The 22,948-nt window shown below is 40.3% G+C and overlaps 1 protein-coding gene across 1 annotated transcript in view; it reads left to right on the forward strand.

Annotated features, from left to right (window-relative positions):
* The window catches only part of ITFG1 (integrin alpha FG-GAP repeat containing 1), a 116,176-nt gene that overhangs the window by 6,113 nt on the left and 87,115 nt on the right, over positions 1-22,948 (forward strand). The window contains exons 5-7 of the mRNA XM_079988808.1: positions 373-447; positions 6,234-6,328; positions 22,285-22,346. Of these exons, the coding sequence (XP_079844934.1) occupies positions 373-447; positions 6,234-6,328; positions 22,285-22,346 (232 nt within the window). The remainder of the gene's footprint in view (positions 1-372; positions 448-6,233; positions 6,329-22,284; positions 22,347-22,948) is intronic.

Consider the following 22,948-nt stretch of genomic DNA (forward strand, 5'->3'; position numbering starts at 1 on the left):
TGGGACTTTTTCCCAGGAAAGGATATATAGGATTGCAGTGTAAATGTACTAATCATTTAAAATGTGGTATTTAGCCAACCTCTGTTCTTCAGATTTTAAGAAAGGGCTGTAGCTCAATGGCAGAACACCTGCTTTGCATGCAGAATGTCCCAATTCAATTGGCTGCATCTCCAGGTAAAGAGATGCCTTTGTCTGAATGTGGACAATACAGAGCTTGATGGATCAGTGACCTGATTTGCTATAAGACAGCTTCATATTTTTCTAAGCTTCTGCATACTTTTGGGGAAGCAGTATTAAACTTAGAGGAGGAGGAATTGTCCTATTATTGACAGAGCAGCTGGAAAGTTCAGCTTATCATTGTTGCTCCTGCAGTTTCAATGGTGACTTAATTCCTGATGTATTTGGAGCTACAAGTGATTCTGACAAGCCACAGGTACTACTTGGCAGGTAAGCTGAATTCATTTATTACTTTTTGAAAATATGCATTGTTGAGTCATAAGTTTCTGTCTTACAGTATTGGTGATGGGGAGCAAGGCGGTCGTATTCTCCTCTTTGAAAGCCTGCATGTTTGCTCATTCACACTGAGTAATGGTTTGGCATAGCATTACATACCAACATTTATGTGTGCTTTATCACATTTTGGCATCTTTATCGCTTGTCCTGTATCATGACCGAAAAGGAGGCCTTGTAAGTGATTGAGAGCAGATTATGTGCTCTCTGATACAAATCCCTACTTTCCTTCTCTTGTGGACTCCCAAAGGCATTTGACTGACTACTGAGGGAAGAGAATGCTGGACTAGACAGGAGTTTGGTCTGATCCTGCAAGGCTATTCTTACACGGTTTGTTTGAGCAGTAGTTAAGAATTACTTCTGCACTATGATGCTTGCCATTGTTAGTTTCACACTTAATCAGGATTTGCAAATGAGCTTTAAACAATGGTTTCAGATCCTTGTAAAAGGACTCTAACATAAATGATAATATAACGGTGTGGATGGTGGTGTTAAACCATGGTCGATGCAAACAAGAGCTTGGAGGGAAATTTTGTGCTGAAAATGTGGAAGGGTGCATGACTTTTTGCGTGCTGATGTTTCAGCTCTAGCTGCTGTGTTTCTTTTTATTTATCAAATCAATTTTACGAAACACTATAACCACAAAATTACCAATATTCACAAATTATGAACACAAATGTCTGTTATTCAGAATAATATCTAAACCTATACATTATCCGATTAAAATTGAATTGTTAGTTTACTCAAATCTTATTAAACAAATTAGATTCTACATCTGACTGCTGTGTTTCTTTACAATACTGCAATGGAACAAGTCTGTGATGGTTGGTCACTAGGAACAATAGAGAAAAGTATGGCAGGATGGAAAGAAGCCTATTGTAGAAGCTTGGTGTGAGCTGACTTGTTGAAGGCATAAATGCACAACACTTGTGCTTACCAAGATAAGGCAGTAATTGCTATGGCTGGGGTTGTTGGGAGTTGAGTTGCAGGTTCCTTCCTCCTGTTGTTATAGGAAATCATCTTAGAAGAGGCATCCTTTCCTGTTTGTGAGAGAAGGGAGGATGCCTCTTTTTAGGAGTACTGCATATATTTGCTATCTATTATGTTGCTAGAAATCATCCTTTTAATAGTAATTTAAAAATCAGTTGGGTAATAAGTTGTGGCTCTATTTGAAAATCCAATAGGGCCATGTGCCCTATTTTTTACATTTTTTACATGTGCTCCTCTTTTCTAAATCATGTTATTAAATAAATTAATCCACATGATCAATTGTTTAATGTTTCCATCGTTTTAGAGGTATATATGAACACTAGGGGCTGCTGCGCCTTTGCTAACTGCCCTTCCCCACCACCTGACCCAACCCCTCCACACACAGCTTGCTCCATTCCCCATACCATTTTAAAGGAGGGAGGAAGCATATCACAGAGTAACTTACTAAACTTCTATGTGAAGCACCTTTCCCTGTGTGTTAAACCTTGCTGTAGGTGCCTTTAACAAAGCAGGGTGGTGCTTCACAGCTCCTCCTCCTCCATTAAACAGCTCTCCTGAGCCACTTGCCACCCATACCACTTCCTTGCTCACCTGCCTGCCATTTGTCATGCTGCAGTTGTTGTGGCTGCCTATGCATTGAACCAAAGGCAAACTATTCTGGAAGCTCTGCAAATGCCATCTTAGTAGTCAATATAATCCCACAATTAATAGGTAGTTGTTGTAACAATGAGCTCATATATGTTTATATTCACTTGCTTTGGTATAGGCGAAATGACTTGTTTTGAAGCTATCCATATCTGTGAGCTTGGGGTGCTGGGCTCTGAGCACAGAAAGGGGAACTATTTGTTGCCACCTATGCCCTTATCTGGTCAGGTGAAGTCATGGGAAGTCCTGGACAAAGTGGTGTTTGCTGCTTTGTGTATAAAGAACATAGGAACATTTACTTGGGCATGGACAAACCATCTCCTTGATGCGATGCCCTGTAAATGCTGGGAGACATGGCAGGCTGATTTACTGTAAGTCTAGACCAGGGCTCAGCAACCTTTTTCAGCAGGGGGTCAGTCCACTGTCCTTCAGACCTTGTGGGGGGCCCGACTATATTGGGGGGGGGGCGGGGGGAGATGAACGAATTCCTATGCCCCGCAAATAACCAGGAGATGCAATTTAAATAAAAGGACATATTCTACTCATGTAAAAACACGCTGATTCCCGGACTGTCCGCAAGTCGGATTTAGAAGGCGGTTGGGCCGGATCCGGCCCCTGGGCCTTAGTTTGCCTACCCATGGTCTAGACCTTTCTTTTAATGAAGCACTAGAACTAATTGTTCTGGTGTTTTTGACATCCTTCTTTGGTATCCCTGCACCCAGCCACTCCCACGAGCTCTTTGGGCTTAACGGATCAGGGCAGCCTGTCGGTGGCTGTGCGAACTGTGCGAAAGTATGATGACAGGCTTACATTTTTATGTATGTAGGAAGATAGACATATGGAAGGGTACTGAGTGCAGAATAAATCCAGGTGTCTGAAGCCTTTGACAGATGTTTCAGTTTTATATGTAATCAATGGTGATGCTCATCAGCTCTAAAGGAAATGGTTTGTTGTGAAGGGTTTTGCACTTCCCTGGGGCTTTTTAGCTATTGTGTCAAGAGAAGCGCATTAGACCTAGAGAAGTCAATCAGATTATGCCACTGTTTCCATAGAAACAGTACATCAGTTTTTCTAACTTGTGTCCCCAGGCACTTAAATGTTTTAATTAAGAAACCTATTTGTATCATTCAGGCTCAGAGTACTGTTCTTCAATAAAAAGGTAAAATATTCCCTCATTTAGGTAAATTACCCAGTAATTTAATATATCTATATTAGGATAACTAGATGGATTGTTGTCCTTTTCCTGTTTTTAAGACTTGATTTTTTCATCTCAGAAATCTGTTTATAACATCTGTTTTTGACAGGGCAAATTATTTTGTACTATGAAAACAGAAACAGTGTTTAGATGTTGAAATCATTTTAAGTGTCTAGGGGGAAGTTCTTCTGCCCTTCTGAGATAGTTTTATGGCCATTAATCTCTTTCATTTTTATCAAGATGACTTCTGTTTAAAAACTGTGACTTATGGAACAAAGCCTGCACATTCCTCAAGGGTGTGGATGACAGCAACCATAACCTTGCAATGATTGTGTTGGAAGATTTTATCAGCTTTTGAACAAAAAAGTCTCCTTGCTCTTTCCTCCCCCCCCCCCCCATCCCCAGTGAGGGGGAATAGTTTTAGTAGAAAGTAGCGTGGTTGTTAGAAATAAAAGGTTGAATATTATGGATCACATTATAATAAATTCCTCACAGTGTGTGAAGAGCACAACTCTCCTTTGCATTTCATGCTTTGTCTTTTAAGGGGGGAAGTGTATAAGTTCATAGGGAACTTCTGACGAAATTAATGCAGACTTATCAAGGATGGTGTCTTTATCCATTTGGAAATGGAAACATGTGTCTGTCAAATCTAGAGGACATTTTTGGGAAACGTACTTGGACAGCAGTAGGTGCAAAATATGAACAATAGAACTAATAAGTATGGAATAAAGAAGGGGGGGGAATAATATATTTCATCCTCTTCCCACTAGGCATGTAGTCGGTTTGCTGTTTGCAGTTTGCTGACTTGTCTCCTTAGAGAAGGGTAGCCAAAATGGTACACTCCAGATGCTTTTGGACTGCAACTCCCATCAGTCATGGGAACTCATGGGAGTTGAAGACCAACAACACCTGGAGGGCACCACTTGGCTACCGCTGCCTTTTTAAGGATTCCCTATAAGCCTTGACTGACATGGAGAAGCCAAAACTGTGTTGTTATTTTTAAAAAACAAAAAGCAAAAACACTACATCTCTATGTTGCCCTTCCTTCAACAAGCTCAGAAGGATGTACCTTTGATATGTAAGGATGGCTTAAGCTGAGATAGAGTAACTTGCTCACGGTCAAGCAGGCTTCATGGTTAAGTTTCAACATGTGTCTCCCTGAAGCTAGATCACACAGGCACTCACCTGTCCTGAAGTGTTCATGTTGATGATGTGGATCATCCAAGTTGTTTCCAGTGTGGTATGTGTCCCTTTATAATGGGGATTAGGACCGTGTGGCCCTCCAGATGTTGTTGGACTACAGTTCCCGTCATTCCTGGCCCTCAGTCATGTTGGCTGGGACTGATGGGTATGGTAGTTCCAGAACACCTGGAGGGCCACAGGTTCCCCAGACCTACCCTAAATGAAGAAACAGGTAATGTTGGCCTGATCCTACTCACAACTAGCAGTTTCTTTAATTTATTTTCACCTCCAAATACCTCAAGCAAAGAAGTCAAATTCAACTGAGCTCTTATCATCAAAGGACAGCCTGACTGGGATTTTGTGTGTGTTTTTATTTTTTATAAGCCATTATTTTTCAGTTTCTTGCAATGAGTAGGCTTCTGCTTATAAGGGCTGAAGGTTAAATTCTGAGACAAGAAAGGGGCATCGGTTTAAGTAAGAATGAAGACTTTGAAGGAATAAAGTATCTTAAGCCAAATCTTCTTAAAGAATACCTAATCATTGGATGAACTAGTCAGAAGTTCAGCAGGAGCAACAGCAATACCAATTAAGTATGTTTAGGCAACTGTTTGGAAGTAAAAAAAGCTCCCCACCCGGTAAATGACTCAGAGAGATTTCACATAAGCTTTCTTTCTCATTCCTGTTCCAGAGTGCCTTGTCTTATGCAGTTATAGCTATTCTGCATGATCTAAAAATCGAGTTCTTCAAATGTGTAGAATACATTTTCACTATTTGTCTGCTTGCTTAGTCGTTCTCACAGAGGCAGAATCTTGGGTATAGTTGTCTGGCTGAGTTCCCAGCTGTGTGTTGCGTGGTACTAACAACCTTATTTGAGATTCCATTTATTTGTTGCTTGGAAATGTTCCTATGAATATGCAGAATACAGGCAAATAAGTATGAAACTGAACAAAAACAAAAATCCTAACCATTGTCACTCAGTGTAAATCAAAATATGGAGAGAGAGGAGATGGTGATAATGCAAAGATCTTTTGGTTAGCAAGTTACAATACTGGGGATGATCGGTGGAATACTAAATAGAGGGAACACATAGCGTTCTGGGCACTATCATTTGAAATTGTTGGCTGGCTTAATTCAAGACAAATTGGCCCATTGGTTTAGCTAGCTTTGGGGAAATAGGGGCTAATTAAAAGGTTAAAATGACAAAATAGGAACATCATATTCCAGAAAATCAACAGCAAATTATCCCAACAAGCAAGCTCATTGTTAAAAGCAGAAGGCAAGGTAACAACTCTGTAATGGGAGAGTGGTCTTTCTTCTTCTGGAAAATAGAAGTATTATGAATGCAAGTAATGTTTACTCAGATCAAACGTAAGGCAGTGTTAGTCCTTTGAAGTGGTATTGTGTTTTTCTATCCTCTTACTTTGTTCTTCCATTTGAATGAACTGTGTCAAAACAGCATGAGGCTCATTGCATTTTGAAGGCTACCAGGTACATATATTGTAGCATAAGCTCTTTGTCAGTAAAGCCTGCTTTCTCAATTACATGAAATGATCACCTGAGTATGTATAAACCTAGAGGTTGCTCTCTCTTGCACACATATTATATAACTGAAGTCAAATCAGTTATGTGCAAGTGGTTGAATGCCAACATTGATGATCTTCAGGTGTTAACCTTGTTATTAAAACTAACTGTTAACAATTTCCCTTCATAGGAATTTATCATGGCACATAGCTCTGGACACACAGAAGAAGTTGTACACACCTCACTCCCATGCATTCATTGATCTGAATAATGATTTCACTGCAGGTGAGTCACTACTTTTGAAATATCTTTTAAGTTCAGTTTGGCATTACATCTACAAGCAATTAAACTGAACATTAAGCAATTGCATATGCATTGTGAATTTCCAAGGCTGAGTGGCGTCCAGGACTCAGATCCAACAATGTTTTTTTCTCAGGAAGAGTTTTTCTCAGGAGGAAGAGAAAAGAACCCAAAACTTAACAGGTTATTCTGTGTCTATGGGAGTCCTATAAGAAAAGCTCCTTTTAGACAAAAGGGGGCGGGCAGTAAAAAACAGTGCTTGAATTATAGGACAGCATTTTGTTATGGCCCTGTCTTTACAATATCTCTCTGTCATAGGAGCCAACTCCTAGGAGCCATGGGGGCTTTGGCCCCCACAATAAAATATTTGAGGGGGCAGGGGCCCCCATAGTTGACGGGCATTGCTATTCAAATGTTGTGCATGTACCTCATGTGATCAGTTATGCAGGGTGGGGCTTACCTGTCCCCCCCAAAAAAAAATATATATTTTATTCAAGTTGGCACCCCTGCTCTCTGTGCCTGGCTGAGGAGCGCAGTCAGGTCTGTAGCTCTCCATCGCTTTGTTTGCACAGGATGTCTGTTCAGAAGCATCCATGCTCAGTGCTTTAATGACAAGAGAATCAGAAGGTGTATTCCCTGCTTCACTTTTGAATGCCCCCTTAACCTTCTAAAAATAGTGCCTAACTTTGTGGAGGGTATTATTTGGCACCCACAGCACTTTGACCAATATATAAATAGCAACACCCCGGTTTTTAATAATAAAAAAACACTGTTTAGAGCTATAAGTGCATTGCACTTTCCAAAGTACAGAAGGACAGGTACAGCCTCAAAGAGTTTGCCAGCTAAAATTCTACAAGAGAGGAGCCAACAGAAGAACAGAAGACTTTCTATTGTTGCTTAATTTATTCTTTCATAGTTTAGCTTCTTGTGTTCTTTCTCTTTCCTACTTTTAGTCTGGGATTTTTTAAAATGATGGATTATTGTTTTATACTCATTTTTATGCTTTAGTTGATCTTTTTTTGGAAGGGAAGAGCGGGGTGTAAATTTTTGCATAAATAAATGCAAATTACATTTCAGTTACATGTATTCAGGTTGAGTAGGAGCAGTGTGATACAAATAAATGCAAATTACATTTCAGTTACGTGTACTCAGGTTGAGTAGGAGCCGTGTGATACAGGGACTACAGGCAATGTCCCAAATATTGCATTGAAAATGTGGGATTTGAGAAGGGATTTAAAAAGATTAACAGTGCAAACCTATGCTTGGGTTCAGTGGGACTTATCCTAAGGTAAGCGGGTATGAGATGGTAACCTAAACTTGGATTGTAAGGGACACAGTAGGAATGGGGAACTTGGTGCACTCCAGATGTTACTGGACTACATCTCCCATCATCACTTACTATTGGCCAAACTGGGTGGGGCTGGTGGGAGCTAGAAGTTCAGGAATATCTGGAGCACCACAGATTCTTCATCTCTGTGAAAGAGGAGGACAACTCAGAAGGGATGCGAATGATCTGTGCCTTGCATGTAAAGAACACGCTGTTTATTTTTGCAACAGATGTAGCCAAAATAGTCACGCTAGCTAAACTATTTTTGACAGTTATATCATTATAAACAGCTTAACAGCTTTAAATTGTGCCTGAAAGGGGAGAGGGATCCTCTCTAGTCTGAGCATCTTTATGCCAATTTAGTTTAGGCCTAATCCATTTTCCAACTGCCACACTCCTTTTCATCTTTAAAAAAAAAATACTGTATGGCTCTGTCCTCTCATCCTATGCTGAAGCACCATGTACATAGATGGTGCTATATAAGTCATAACACAACATTGCAGCAATTAAAACTTTATTTAAAAAGTTGAAATTATTACCAGCAATAATGTAATTATGTAGCAGTTATCTAGGAGACTCTGTTGAAGAGTCATCATTTTTCATAATAGAATTCCATGGACAAATCTGTGCACTCAAATCCTCACTTAAAGCCAGGATATGGCACCATGCGCTTTCTCGCCCCTTGCATGTGAGCAGCAAAATAAACTGTAAACAATAGCTTTCCCATTAAATGTGAACCCATAAACTACCGTTAATGCCCTGCAAACAAGCCGGAATATTAAGCCTTGATTTAAAATTAGTACCCTGGCTTGTTTGTAAGCAAATAAGCGTAGTTTTTGAGGTGGTTCATAACAGATTAAGAGCTGAATCCTGGCTTGTTCAGCCACTGGGCTGGAAAGGACCTCTGTATACTTGCATCAGGGCCAGCCCACCCATGAGGCAAGGTGAGACATCCGCCTCAGGCAGCAGAATCCACAGAGGCAGGAGATCTGGCATCCAAGGAATGCATTGCCCGCTGCTGCTGCTGCAGTAGCAACGATGGCTGTGGCACGCTGCTTGGATCTGCCTCTTCCTCACCAGCCCTTACCCCACATGCCATCTCTACAGCAGCCTCTCAGCCCTAGCAGAGAAAGGCACAATTTTGTGGTTTGCCTCAGGTGCCAAAATATATTGGACCGGCCCTGACCTGCATGCAGCTCGTGTGTATCCTGCCTTATTAATCCAGAGATTGATTGTGTGGACCAGACCCAGTTTGGTAAACTGCATAAGAGTTCTCTCAGCCTTGAAAATAAATACATCAACCAGAGTGAAAATAGCATTGGCCTAATCAATGAGATAACACTATTTCAGATGCTTTTCGTATTCCAGGGTATTTTAATTTGCCTACAAAAACAGATTCGTTATTTCAAGAATTATTCCTGGTCTTGAAAACCTCTTTATCAGTGGAATTAATAGCATTGGCCTAAGTAATGTATTTCCATGCATTGCTGAACAAATTCACAGGTTGTTTAGATAAATGTGAAAACAATCCTGCCTAAATAAGTATAGAGCTGCCACCGTATTTTCTTGGATACAAAAGTACTTTCAGCATATAAAATATGGACTCCATACAGATAGCCGTGGTGTGAAAGCGACGTGGTTTGCTATGAAGGAAACTGTTCAGTCTGAGTGTAGTCAGTTGTTATTGTTTGTAGCCAGTGGCCATTATCATTTATTGCAGTAGCTATTTGGTGGTAAGTTATACCTGCACTCTTCAGTTCTGCTCAGCTTCATTCCTCTTACTGTGAGAATATAGAAACAGTCTTTTTTTTTTCTGTGATGATTTGACCAGTACTGTGCACCCAACGGGCTTTGGATTTGTGGTTATCAAGCACCAGTGCTTGGTAAAGCTGTTCTTTGAACTGAGGTTGTTTGTGATACTAATATTGTTATTAATTTAATTTATATCCTGCCCTTCCTCCCAAAAGAGCTCAGAGTAGCACAGACACAAACAATAAAGCCATCAAGACATCTGAAAACATGATATGGTCTTGGTGGGGTCCATTGTTCAATAGAAGAAGCCAGACATCCCACCAGGTAGCACAAGTCCTTCTATTCCAAGTTACAAACTGGATTGTGACCTAAAGCTTTAAAGAATTGCAAAGAAACTTTTGTGTGATTGTCATATTTGATGGCTTTATTTATCATATATTAGTATTCTCTGTGCAACATTACTTTTTTTCAGCAGGAATAGTGTAAGAAAGGAAGGAGTGAAGTGTGTAGAAAATTGATGCGATGTATGCAAGAAAACTGAATTAACTGTGCACTTACTCCATGAGTACAGCTCTGCCTCTTCTTCTATCCCCTAACCTGCCTTCCTCATTAGGAAAACCCCATGAAAGCCTGTACTAGGAACCCTTCAAGGAAGCTGTGTATGATCTTGTGAGTTTTTACATGCGTAGAGTCAAGGTTCAGACAGCACAGGAATGAAGGTGCAGAAACTTTAGTGGGAAGAATGTGTATTATAAAACAGACATTTTTGTCTATGTGTGGAAATTGCACAGCTATCTGCATGCTTAGATTTTTGCGTCCCAATTTCCTTATGCACAAAATGTGCTTATTGGGAATGTAGAATTCACTGAGTTCCATTAAATCGTCTGCAGTGAAGAAAAATAAGTACGTAAATGTCACACAAGATATCTTCTGTTGGAATAATGGAAACAATGAGTGTTGGGAAGAGAATTAAGTGGCTGTCTGCAAAGATTTTGCTCAACAGCAGTCAATGCAAATCTCAACGTGTGTTTCTCTCTTTAAACATCTCGTACAGTGTAGGCATTGCAAAAAAGCGTAACCTGATGTGCTGCTGGCTGTTTGCTTGAGATGTTGGATGCTTTGTGTAATCAGTTCTTTGCGGAGGCAAGCAAAGACATTTCAGGGAAAGAGACGGCGCCTTTCTGCCCTGTGCATTGCTAATTGTAATGCAGGTAACATCCCTCCCTACACAAGCAAAGGCGCTGCTTTGTTTACTGCCTCAATTCCTTTCCTTCTAGCAATAAATCTGCTAGTTGGACAATAGTTCACAAACCTGTTCCTAGTATCCTGTTCATTACAAGACTATCTAAAGCCTGAGTTTGAGCATGCAGCCCAATAACTTCGCAATACAAGCTGCCAAATAGAAATTAAAAGCACTCGGGGGTCAGAGCCCATTTGAATTGGAAGGGATAACGGCATCCATTCATAACTACATGTTCATCTCTTATCTGCATTCATCTGCCCTCTTAGCTGCCCTGACTGCACCCTGACAGAGGATGCCACAGGGAGATTTGGCTGGTACGATCATTAATACATTTTGGGCACTGCCATTTCTGTGCTGCTCTGATGGTAAACTGCATAGCAGAGTAATGCATTCCTGCTGCTGCAGTAGCCCTACTGCCAAGGGTGCTGCAGGTTCAAGTGGAGGAGGGTCATGAGATTTACCTAGGCTTCTGGGAAGAGGACAGAGTGGCTACCTCCCACCCTTTGTTGCTATTGCCATGCATTTTCTGCTGTCACGAGCACTGTCAGTGATCACAGCAAGCAAGGCAGCTGGCCTATGCCAAGCTGGGAAGGGGGCAGGCAGCAAACCAAGTAGAACAGCAAGAGTTGGTAGCAGCTTCAGACCACACAGGCTTGCATCTATGCAGTTAAATGAATTTTTATTTTCATTATTATTTAATGTATTAACATCTTGCCTTTCCCCCAAGTTGGATTCAAGGCGGCTTAAAGCATTTTAAAGCAGCATTATGAAATACAAAGTAATAAAAACAAACTAGTTAAGGACAATAATTAAAATGCATCGGAACCCATTTAGAACCTGTAAATAAAATGCAGTTTGACTTGACAGCAGCCCAGGGATCAGTATCATCTGCACCTTAGCTTTCACAGCCTTCTCTGTCGAAAGGTCTTAGCCTGCCAGCAGAAGGGTTACAAAAAGGGAGCCAGCCTCACCTCTCTGGGGTTAGGGTTCCTTCTCCACCACCGCCACTATATTTGCACATGTGTGAAATAAAGAAGTATACATAAAGTAAAGGCAACAAAACAATTTTTCAATGAGAAAAGGACCAGAGTCTCTTTATTAATAAACCTGGTTGTAATTGGAACAATTCGGGCAACTGTCCAGATGGTTCCCCCTCCCATTCAAACCTGTTAGTAATCCTATTTATATGTAACCATCGTAAGGGGAAAAGATTTCCTCTCATGTCCCTCACTAGCCCCACTGTCCCCCACCCAACTCAGAACGTTTTAGATATTTTAGACTACAACTCCCCATGCTAACTGGGGCTGATGGGGTTGAACTACAAAGTCTAGAGAGTGCCAAGTTGGGGGAGTTGGTCCTTCACACACGTACCTGTACCCTGCAATGCTCAGGATTTGTGCTGTCCTCTGGCAGCACAAGTTAGTTTACCCTTCTTTAATTGCTGTTAACAGGCGACTTTATTTTAGGAATGCTTATCCTTGCCAATTGTGGCACTTGCAGTGTGGAGTGGGGAAGAAAAGCAAAGCACTCCTCTCTTGGGGAACCTGGCAAATCCTTGAAATTTCTTTAGCTGCTGTTGCTGCCCTCTTAATGTTGATTTCAATTACCCTTAATGTTGATTTCAATTACCCTCCAAAGAATCCTGTGCTAATGACCCTAGAGTAGTTTCCGTTATGTACGTAGCGTGATTTTCCTTGCACGTGAGAAGCTATGTATTCAATGTGCATTTTGTATAGTGAACCTGGCTGGGCTTCTAGCTGGATTTTCCCCATGGAACCAATATTCTGACTGGTTTGTCCCATGATACTAAAGTGTGGTTTAGCAATGTGTGGCCAAGCCCCTGAGCAAGACATTGGGCTTGCACACTCCCTCCTTTTCCCCCGCTGGTCAGTAAAACAGACTCTGGCTGGCTGATTCTTAGCTAAACAAGCCAACTTCAACCATAGTTTAAAAACCTGGCTTGTGTAACTAACAATTGCTTGTTTTTAAATCCCTATTCCTGGCTCACACGTCATATTAAGCCAAGATTCTTTGAAATTGAAAGTAACCTCAGCTAAAGCCCTTTTCATGGAGGTGTGGGGTGCATACCCTCCAAGATTTCACTGGTGAAAATAGGGACGTCCCATTCCATAATGATAATTTTACTGTTTATACCCCACACATCTTACTGGGTTGCCCCAGCCACTCTGGGCAGCTTCCAACATACAGTGGTACCTCCGGTTACGAACTTAATTCATTCTGGAGGTTCGTTCTTAACCTGAAACCGTTCTTAACATGAGGCGCGCTTTCGCTAATGGGGCCTGCCGCGCTGCTGGCGCGCAACTTCCACTCGCATCCCAGGTCAAAGTTCGCAAGCAGGAGCATCTACTTCCACGTTAGCAGAGCTTGTTACCCATAGCGTTTGTAAGGAGGACGATACGTAACCCAAGTTTCCACTGTATATAAAAATATAATAAAGCATTAAAGATTTTTTTAAAAAAACTTCCCTATACAGGATTGCCTTCAGATGGCTCAGGGGTTGGATAACTCCATACCCTCCAACAATTCTCCAATGAAAATAGGGACATCCTAAGGAAAAGTGTAACATTCTGGGATCAAATCAGAAACCGGGCCAGCTTCTGTAAATCAGAGGCGTCCCTGGAAAATAGGGACACTTGGAGGGTCTGGGGTTGTAATGAGAGAGGAGCATCCAAACCCAATGCCTTGCTCAGCTGACTGAGGCCACTCCATTTAACTGTGAACTGTGTTAGGTGCAAACTAGCCCTCTGATTCTATGTACCTGCCCAGATGTTAATATATTCACCAAAGGCTCAGCTCTGGTATTCTCACCTTCTGAGAAAAAAAAGGTCTCTGGTTGACAAAAATAGGGTCTTTCTTGTGGCAGCATCTCAACTGTGCTTCTTGTTCCCCTTATCAGTCTTTGATGTCACTTAGGTACCAGGTAGATATGGTTTTGATTGTCCTGGATGTTTACTGGGTTTAATGCCTCTTTAAATTGGTTCTTAAGAGCCGTCATTGATAGGATCTGTTGATGTCTGAAGCTGATGCTGCTTTTTCTGTTTGTTATCTTTGTTCTTGTATTTTTTAAACTGTATTTTATAGCCTACCTTGAAGATACATTTTTTAATCATTCTTAGTAAAAGGGTTTTAAATGAGTAAGGTAGCCTATAATTGGTTACCAAAAAGTATTATGAGCTTGCAACTATATTTTGCAGAACTACATTTCAAATTATATGCAGGGGGCTAATGTTTTTGCAACATGATTGTGTTGGGATATTTTTTTCCTCTGGTAAAGTTTTTTTTAATGAGAATCAGATACTGAATGCAAATGAGAAATTAATTGGTTTTCTTGCAATAATGTTTGGCTTATGAACTGTTGAACATAAAAATAATGAGTTTCAAAAGCCTGCTGATGTGGAGTGGGGTTTCTTCCACTGTTCATGGAAACACAGCAAACTTTGCATGCAGAATAATGGTATTTCCCGTCCTCATTGCCATGCAGTAAATGTAAAAATCCCAGAGGATGAATCCCAGTTGATCTGCATAATTGGAAACATAATTTATCTGCAGAGAAGAAATCTTAATACCTGTATGTTTAAATGAAACTCCAGGGTTAAAAATGTAGATGTAGTCGATCGTATTCACAGATGAGCCGTTAGTTATGCCCAATATAATCTCTGCTCAGTGCAGTACTTAACAATTATTGTCATAAATCAGTTGAGTTTTGAAACATTTGTTTAAGGCTTTGCTCTAGAAATCTGGAGTCACCAGTTGTCCTTGTTTCCAGTAAAATATTTTGTGATAATCTTTATTAGCAGTAATAGATTGTTTTGAGGCTTTGTTTTTAATTACATAATTTAGTACTATCTGAAAGAATCAGTGCTTAAAAAATTTTATTATTACATCAGATTACCCAGCGGGCAATGCTGTTGTCCCTGTTGCAACCTAGAACTATTTCTGTACATCTCTCAGGTATTCGCTAAGTGCCTTATAAATTTATAAACTCAATGTTTGAAGTCAGGCTGCAGCGGCATTCTCACGCAACACTAAGCCAGAGGGTAGCCAGCCAACATGGTGTCCTCCAATCAACAGCTCCTATCATTGCCAATGATTGGGGATGGGAGTTGTTGTCCAACAACATCTGGAAGGACCACTTTGCCTACCCCTGCATCTCGCCACGAGGCTGGTTTTTGAAGCTGTAATGTGCTTGGTGTGTGTAGTGGTGCACACCGCCCAAACACTCCTCCCTCTTTGCTCCTCCCTTCATGTGAAAGGGTAAATAAACCATGAAGTGGGCTACTTTAACAGTCCACCTGAACCTAGGATATTAGTTTGTTTTACCATAATAAACCACAATAGCAGGTCAGCCTGAAATCAAGGGTTGTTTTCAGCTTAGTTGTCATGGTTTATGATAGTGAAGCCAGTCACAATCCAGGGTTCAGATTGCATAATGCTATGCCCACTTGTGGTTTGTTTATCTGCTTGCACCCATGCACAGAATGGCTTAATAAACCAAGGTTTGTGTCTGCACTGTACGAAAATGCAGTTGTCTCTGGCCTCTGTCTCTAAATGCACTTATTAACAGCTTGGCCTCGCAAGATTGTGACAGGGAAAATGAGATAAGGGGAATGACCAAAGACCTACTTTTGTCATGCCCAGGAAGAGTTTTGATATTCCCACCCCAACAACCTTCAAACAGCAGATCCCAGTGACATTTCACAAACTGATTCTGTAGATTTGTCATGCAATATGGGGGTGGGGTGCTGCTTAAGAAACAACAACCCAAAGCTTCCTTGGGTGTGGGGAACTAATTATGAATTCTGTTGATCCCAGCCAAAAACACGTTTAAAGCTCAGCACAAGGTAAAAAATAAAATTAAATCAATGAATAAAGTGACTGTAGCATAACAGACACAAATAAATAAGAATTATGTTTGTCTCGATAAGCAAGGTTGCTTACATGGTTTTGATGTAAATGTTGTGGTGGGGATAGATTGCAAACTCTTTGCAGACTAATTTCTGCAGAAAACAATTACAGCAACTATATTTTGAAACCTGGGGACAGAAAGTCAGAATTGCCCAATTATTATTTCCTTCACATTCCCCTAACACTAACAGCCTAAATGCTGTAATGCTTGAAAATAAGTGTTTTAAAATAATTGTTTTTCAGGTGAGTGTTACTTAATGCAGAATGAAAATTCTCCAATTTAATATAGTTTATAAGATTATATTTTATGTTTCAAAGATTAAAATACATTAGCTTTATTGTTATTTTCAATGTAATTACATTTCAGGTTTCCACAAAGAAGCAGAATATGAAATATTTTTGCAATCTGTTTTTATGAAATATACAGTCCTTCATTTCACAGTCCAGGAGTGTGAATGTGCAGCATCCAAAAATATACTTTAGGCTAAGCCTAGGGGCATATAAAGAGAGGGTGTATGATTTTTTTTAAAAAAAGCTTTTGAATAGGTGACCCCTGTGTCGCATGGCAGGTTTTTTGAAAACTCCCCCAAAGCCATTTATGTACTTATAAATCCTAGAAATAAATTAATATCCTGCCCTTTGCCAGTAAAGCTCTCACAACAGCTATCAAACAAATAATTTAGAGCCTTCATAGAATAAAATAATGCTATAAAATCACAAAGTAAATGTTTTACAATCGCAAAACAGCATCAGCTTAAAAAACAAAACAGCAGGTGATAACATTATTCAGTTGTATTTTAGAACCCACCAAATGCCTGGTCTTCCAGGTAGCATTGCTATTGGAGAAATACAGGTCAAAGTCATTACACTCTGCATCCTGGCCAGATCAAAAGGCTGCACTACCAACTCCAGCACAGCTGCACCTCTCACAAGCACTATTTGATGGCCATACATTTGAGGATGGGGTACAAGCCATCCAGATTCCCTGACATCATAATTCCAGATTGGAACTAGATTAAAAGCAGCCCTTCACATTGAACCATGGGCTAACAAGGCTCCAGATCTTATTTGTTGTGGGTCTGTTCAGCACTCATACCTTACTGTTTCAATCCATAGAGACCCTCGGGGTTCCTAACAAAGTTAAAATAAAAACAGTACAAAACTAAGTTGACAAAAAACCCCAAAGACGTAACCATATCCAATTTAAGCACCAGCATGGAGCTGGGATTGGCCAAGGGAATCATAGAATTGTAAAGTTGGAAGGAACCCCGAGGGAGTAATGCATTAACCTGGAATTCAGTTTGAAGAAACCGAGTGGTAGACTATCTCCTTTGCATGTGGAAGGTCCCAGGTTCAGTCCCCAGCATCACCACCAGTACAGTGATACCTCGGGTTACATAGACTTCAGGTTACATACTCCACTAACCCAGAAATAGTACCTCAGGTTAAGAACTTTGCTTCAGGATGAGAACAGAAATCGTGCTCCGGCGGTGCGGCAGCAGCAGGAGCCCCCATTAGCTAAAGTGGTGCTTCAGGTTAAGAACAGTTTCAGGTTAAGAACAGACCTCCAGAACGAATTAAGTACTTAACCCGAGGTACCACTGTATAAGGATGGGAGCAAACCTGGTTTGTCATACTCGAGAGTCACTGCCAGTCAAAGTAGACAGTACAGAGCTAGATGGGTCTTACTCAGTGTAAGGGAGCTTCCTGTATTCCTAAACTGACCTGATTGCCATTCTGCAAGACAGACTGGGCTCCCACAGTAGAGATGGGTGGGGAAAGAGAGAGAGAAAGAGTGCAACACCGATTTCTCCATCAACAAAGAAGCATTGCAGTTGGCGGCTCTTAGTTTAATTGCAGAAACACCAGTAGTGTGTTACTATAGTCTTTTTGTATCTCTCTCCTTGTGACCCAAGGTGGAGCTGAAATCCAAGATGGATACCACCTACTTCAAGGCTGCTGTGCAATACAAGTACATTTCTGGGTTGCTGTCATAGTTTTTCCCAAAGCTGGTACCAGTTGTGTGATTTGTGCTAGATGTTTTAGGCAGCCACTTACTGGGGGGGGGGGGCAATATTCTTTCTTCTTTCTCATCTCCCCTTTTTTCAGAAAACAAACAGAACAAACCAATCTCATCCTAAAAGTGAGGAAAAGGCAACATGCATTACAATAGACAGAGCATGCTTCTCTCTGTATAAACACCTTTTAAAAAAAAACCTCACCAAACCTTTTAGACATTTAAATTATCATCTTTGTGTTAGCTCTTTGTAGCTTGACTTGTGCTATTGTGTTGTATTTTTTAACAAATCCTCACATTTATTCCTCCCACACAGCAAATAGCTAAACACATGTTTTGTTTTATTGCTAAGCTGCCCAACATCAGAGCCATTGTGTTGTTGGCTGGTTTTAAGAAAAACAAACCCAATCTCCATTTTGTTTTGGAGATGGTTATTATTCCAGTCCTATTGCTTTGTGGCTTTTTGTGTGTGTACACTTTCCTTAAAACAAATTTATTTTAACATAGAAGGTTGATGGTATATTGCTTAATCAAGGTAAACTCTCTAAGCAATTTCCTTAAAATCATTTAAAATATTCACAAGAAAATCTTAGTAAAATCAACAGAATTTGCAATCTATAGTTTGTAAGAACAATTATTCATAGTAAAATTACATGTCAGGGCCTGCTTGCCTAATCATAAAAGCTTTTAGCAAGCTTCAAAAACAATGAACTTTCTCCTCCGCATTCTCTTCCCACCGCTCTTTTCCCCCAACATCATACTGTCTATAACATTAGTGTCTCCATCAGATGTAACTGATCTTTAGAAAGGACTCTATGAACCGAAAACAGTTGTACTTCTGTATGTATGTACTTTTGTTACTCAAAAAAATCTTTATTAAAGAAAGGACTTTATTTATTATATTAGTGCAGGTAACTTCAACTTTTTTGAACCCACTTTTAACCCAAACGTGCATTTGAGGACCCATTTATTAATATTTTACTAAATATTTGCATGGTGATGGTGCTCTTGTTACGACCCACCTTGAATCAGGATGCAGACCCCCACAGGTGACCCACCAGTTGAAGACCAATATATTTGTACAAGGACCTCTTCTTGCCCGGCATAGCTTCCCCTTCTCCTTCTCCTTCTCCTTCTCCTTCTCCTCTTCCTATTCCTCCCACCTCAAATCTGCTCCAGAGGGTTAGAGAAACCCTAATATTGGATTAGAGGAGGGCACAGGAGGAGGAGAGGCTGGAGATGCATAAGCAAATGTCCTAATTGGATGGCTTCTTTGGATTCAACCGTGTACAGCAAAGCCACCTACTTTCTGTTCATACATGGTTGAGCTTCTGTTGGTTTCTACTATTGTGCTGCTTCCTGACATCCGTGTTTTTTTAAAGTACTAGGGAGTAGAGAACCTCACCTCTGACATGGTGCAGAAAAATGATTTGTAAGTGTCTCTATACCACACATAGAAATAGAAATAAGGGAAAATGTGTCTGAACCTTTCCAAGACTAACTCTAAAACCTCTTCGGCACAAAATAAGGCAGCTAGTGTATTGGTAGCGACCAGCTGTATGGAATACATTTCCTCAATATCAGTATCATGCTGGGTCCTTCCACGCGCAATTGAACCTTATAGCTCTTTGCACCTAATGCAGCAGCAGGCAAAAGGTAGATCAGGATCCAACATCTCTGGATTATTTGCAGTTGATCAGCAAACACGTCTAGTTCCTTAGTAGCAATGGCAGAATCTTTCTCATTTCTGGCCTTGTGCTAATCGCTTACCTCTCAATCTGTGAATCCCACCTTTAGAATAATAGTATTGACTTGTTTGCTTTGGCCCAGGCAGGCATCTGTGCAGCTCCACTGAGCAGTTTTAAAATAGATGTTCACTGATCTTTGTGCACATTTGTACATGCAGCTTATCCTAGTTTAGGGCTTGTTGCTACAGTAGGTGTTTGAATCCAGCTGTTTAGTGTTGTAGCAAATAAAATGGTTACCTGTATAAAAACACTGAAAACAATTGCTTATACAGTGGTACCTTGGGTTAAGTACTTAATTCGTTCCAGAGGTCAGTTCTTAACCTGAAACTGTTCTTAACCTGAAGCACCACTTTAGCTAATGGGGCCTCCTGCTACCACCATGTCGCCAGAGCACAATTTCTGTTCTTATCCTGAAGCAAAGTTCTTAACCTGAAGCACTATTTCTGGGTTAGCGGAGTCTGTAACCTGAAGCGTATGTAACCCAAGGTACCACTGTATAAAAATAATTTTAAACACAGTTTTAATGAGTTCAGATCCAATACAGATACCAACTTGTATGGTTTTGTTAATGTGTATATTTTTTTATTCAAAATATGGTAAGCTGCTTTGGGAATTTCTCTTTAGAAAGTTGAAATAAAAGATTTCTAAATAATTTATTTTATTCAAACAATTTATATACCGCTTGACTACAGTTGTCCCTAAGCAGTATGCCACGTTGTGCTGGTTGCGGCTGATAGGTACAACAACACATGGAAAGCATCATGTTTGCAAAGAATGGGCAAAGGTTTCAACCTCAGTCCCTGGGGAGACACACCTTCAGATTACCCCTCAGCCATGACAGTTACTTTGTCTCTCAGCTTAGCCTACCTCACAGGGTTGTTGTGAGCATGAAATAGGAGAGGGGATGTATGCTGCCTCGAGTTCTTGGGGCAATAGGCAGGATATAAATGTAATAAATAAAAATAAATTCTGGACTTGCTTGCAAAGAATCAGAGAGCTGCTCTAGGTGTAAGCGGTGCGTGTGTTTTCAACTTCCCCTTCCCTCCGTGTGTTTGTATTTATTTATATAAAAGTTTATTTATAATTCATTTAATATTTTGAAATCTCTAAGTGGTTCTTTGCATCATACATCTTTTTATTTGTATGCCTCCTTTCCATAGTCAAAACCATGCTCATGGCAGCTTCCAACGTGAAAAATATTACATAATTACGAGCATAACAAAAGTTGTGATAAACAATAAATGAGACATCGAAAAGTAAACCAACAAGCTGAAGCAATTTCCACATAAATCACAATAAGATCTAAGATAATAATAATAACAGCAACAACTTCCTCCAACAAGTCCCCAACCCAAGAATCTGTTCGGCAGCCTCAGCTTTTGTAACTGGAGTCAGTCAAGGTCCCCCTGTCCCAGGCCCTGGAACAGTGTTCTGGCCAAACAACACCTTATTTTAATCTTAATTTCATTTAATTTGTAGATCATCTTGTCAACATTTGTTGTTGTTCTAAAGTTGTGTTCTCTCTCTTTAGTTTTAGAATCTGAATCAGCCATGAAATTTGTAAGCATTAGTCACCTGGTACAGAGTTGGTAGAAGTTTTTAATTGTAAATACGCAATTCTTGCAAAAAGCTGTTTTAGTTCTTGAGTGTGTTTTTGTTACTGTTCAGACAGAAAGAAATCTCAGAATTCAATTTAGCTCACAAACTACAGCCTGTTAAATAAAATGTGGCTGGCTTTTAAATTCCTCTTCTGAATGCTTCAGCGCCGGACACCTTGAAATAAGCAGGATTTTTTGCTCAGTTGTATTTCCAGCCACTTAGTTGCACAACCACAAAATGCATACTGAATAAAATGTACTACCAAGAGTAGTGTGATGGCCATTAGCTCAATTGGTTAGACTGTGGTGCTGATAATGCCAAGGTTGCAGGTTTGATTCCGCGTATGGGTCTGGATAGCTTAGGTGGCTTTGAGAAAAGAATTAGATGAATTAATGGAGGATAGAGCTACCTACAGCTATTAGCCAAGATAGCTAGGAAGTGCCCTGTTCAGAACCAATACAGCTCTGGATGCCAGATGCTGGGAAGAAAAAAAAGGGGGGGGTCTATCCCATTTATCCCTGCTTATAACCTTCCCAGAGCTAGATGAACCTCTAGCAAGGTTTTATTTTTGTAACTAGTCAATGGATGATTTGGATGTAATAGCAAAACTGTTGTCTGGCCATCAACTCTAAGCCTTTAGCTTGCATGCTCCCTTTTCCCTTCCCTCTCCTTTTTCTGGGTACTATAATTTGTTCCCTGACTTCTGATTTTGAACCAACTATAGTTTGCTGTTCTATCTGAATTGGCAAACTATGGACGGTCTTCAGCTTTCAGATCAGAATTTGATGCTGATGCAAATCCTGGTGGGGCGAGGGCAGGAGAAAGCCATCATTTCCTATTTTGGATGTCGTGGCAGACCACTGTTTTCTTGAAACCATAAGTGGGGAGGAAGTTGCAGAGCACAAGCTCAAGGGTGATCTGGAGTTGCATGTGAACTGACTTGAAGTGTGTTCATTTGTTTCATTGAAAGCTGGGAGCCATAGTACTCCTAACAGGAATGAGTGAAGCTAATCGAAAATGTTATACAGCAGGGATGACAAACCTGTGGCCCTACCAATGTTGGTTTCTGCTACCTGTCAGCCCCAGCCATCATAGCCAATGGTCAGGGATGATGAGAGTTTCAGCCCAGCAATATCTGAAGGGCCACACATTCCCTGCCCCAATCTGGAGAATGTGTATATTCTGGGAACCTTTCTGCCAGATATACATACATGTATTATTTTATATTTAGGATTAATTGTACCTAGGCTGAATTAAATACTCAAGCAAAATGTAAATGATACATTTCTCGGTCTCCTGTTGACCTTGTCCTTTATTTTATCTTTACAGATTTGTTTCTTACTACATTAGCACCGTCCGATGAAATCCAGTTTGAAATCTGGGTTAATCAGGTAAAGAAGTTTATATGTAAATGTTTTAGGATAGATATAATTTTTTAAAAAATGTATAAAAGCATGCTCAGAAGAAATAGATAAAAATAAAAGCATGCTTAGGGCCTGTTAAATGAAGAGGTTGTCTGATCATACTGATTTCAAGGATAAATAGTTGTCATTATAGTAAATATAACTTCAGCGCATTCAAACTTCAAAGATTGCTTGGAGGCAATGTTTTACTCAGCATCCCTGCCTCTGCAGGATTTTAGCATGACTGCCAATTAAACCAATCAGTCTGCCCCAATGTGTGCGTTAACAGGGCTCCTGTAGTGATGTCATCTGTTGTATGAGATTACTGTCATTTAATTTGTCAGCATGATGGCTTACAAAGAAAAAGAAAAAGATTTCAACACAGTGCTCATTCTTTGTTGCCTGTAGGTTTAAACATGGCTGAAATTTCTTCCTTGGAGAAATGGCAAAAGATAGTTTGGTTATTTATCCAGGCTTCTTCCCACCTGTTTAATTCCCAAGGAAGACATCCCAGTGCAATTTGGTGTGTTGCAAAATAGGAATCACCCATCTTAGGACAAGTGGCTAACCACAAAGTCAGTATAATTCTT

The sequence above is a fragment of the Podarcis cretensis genome, assembly GCF_951804945.1.
Source record: "Podarcis cretensis genome assembly, chromosome: 8".
Lineage (NCBI taxonomy): Eukaryota > Metazoa > Chordata > Lepidosauria > Squamata > Lacertidae > Podarcis > Podarcis cretensis.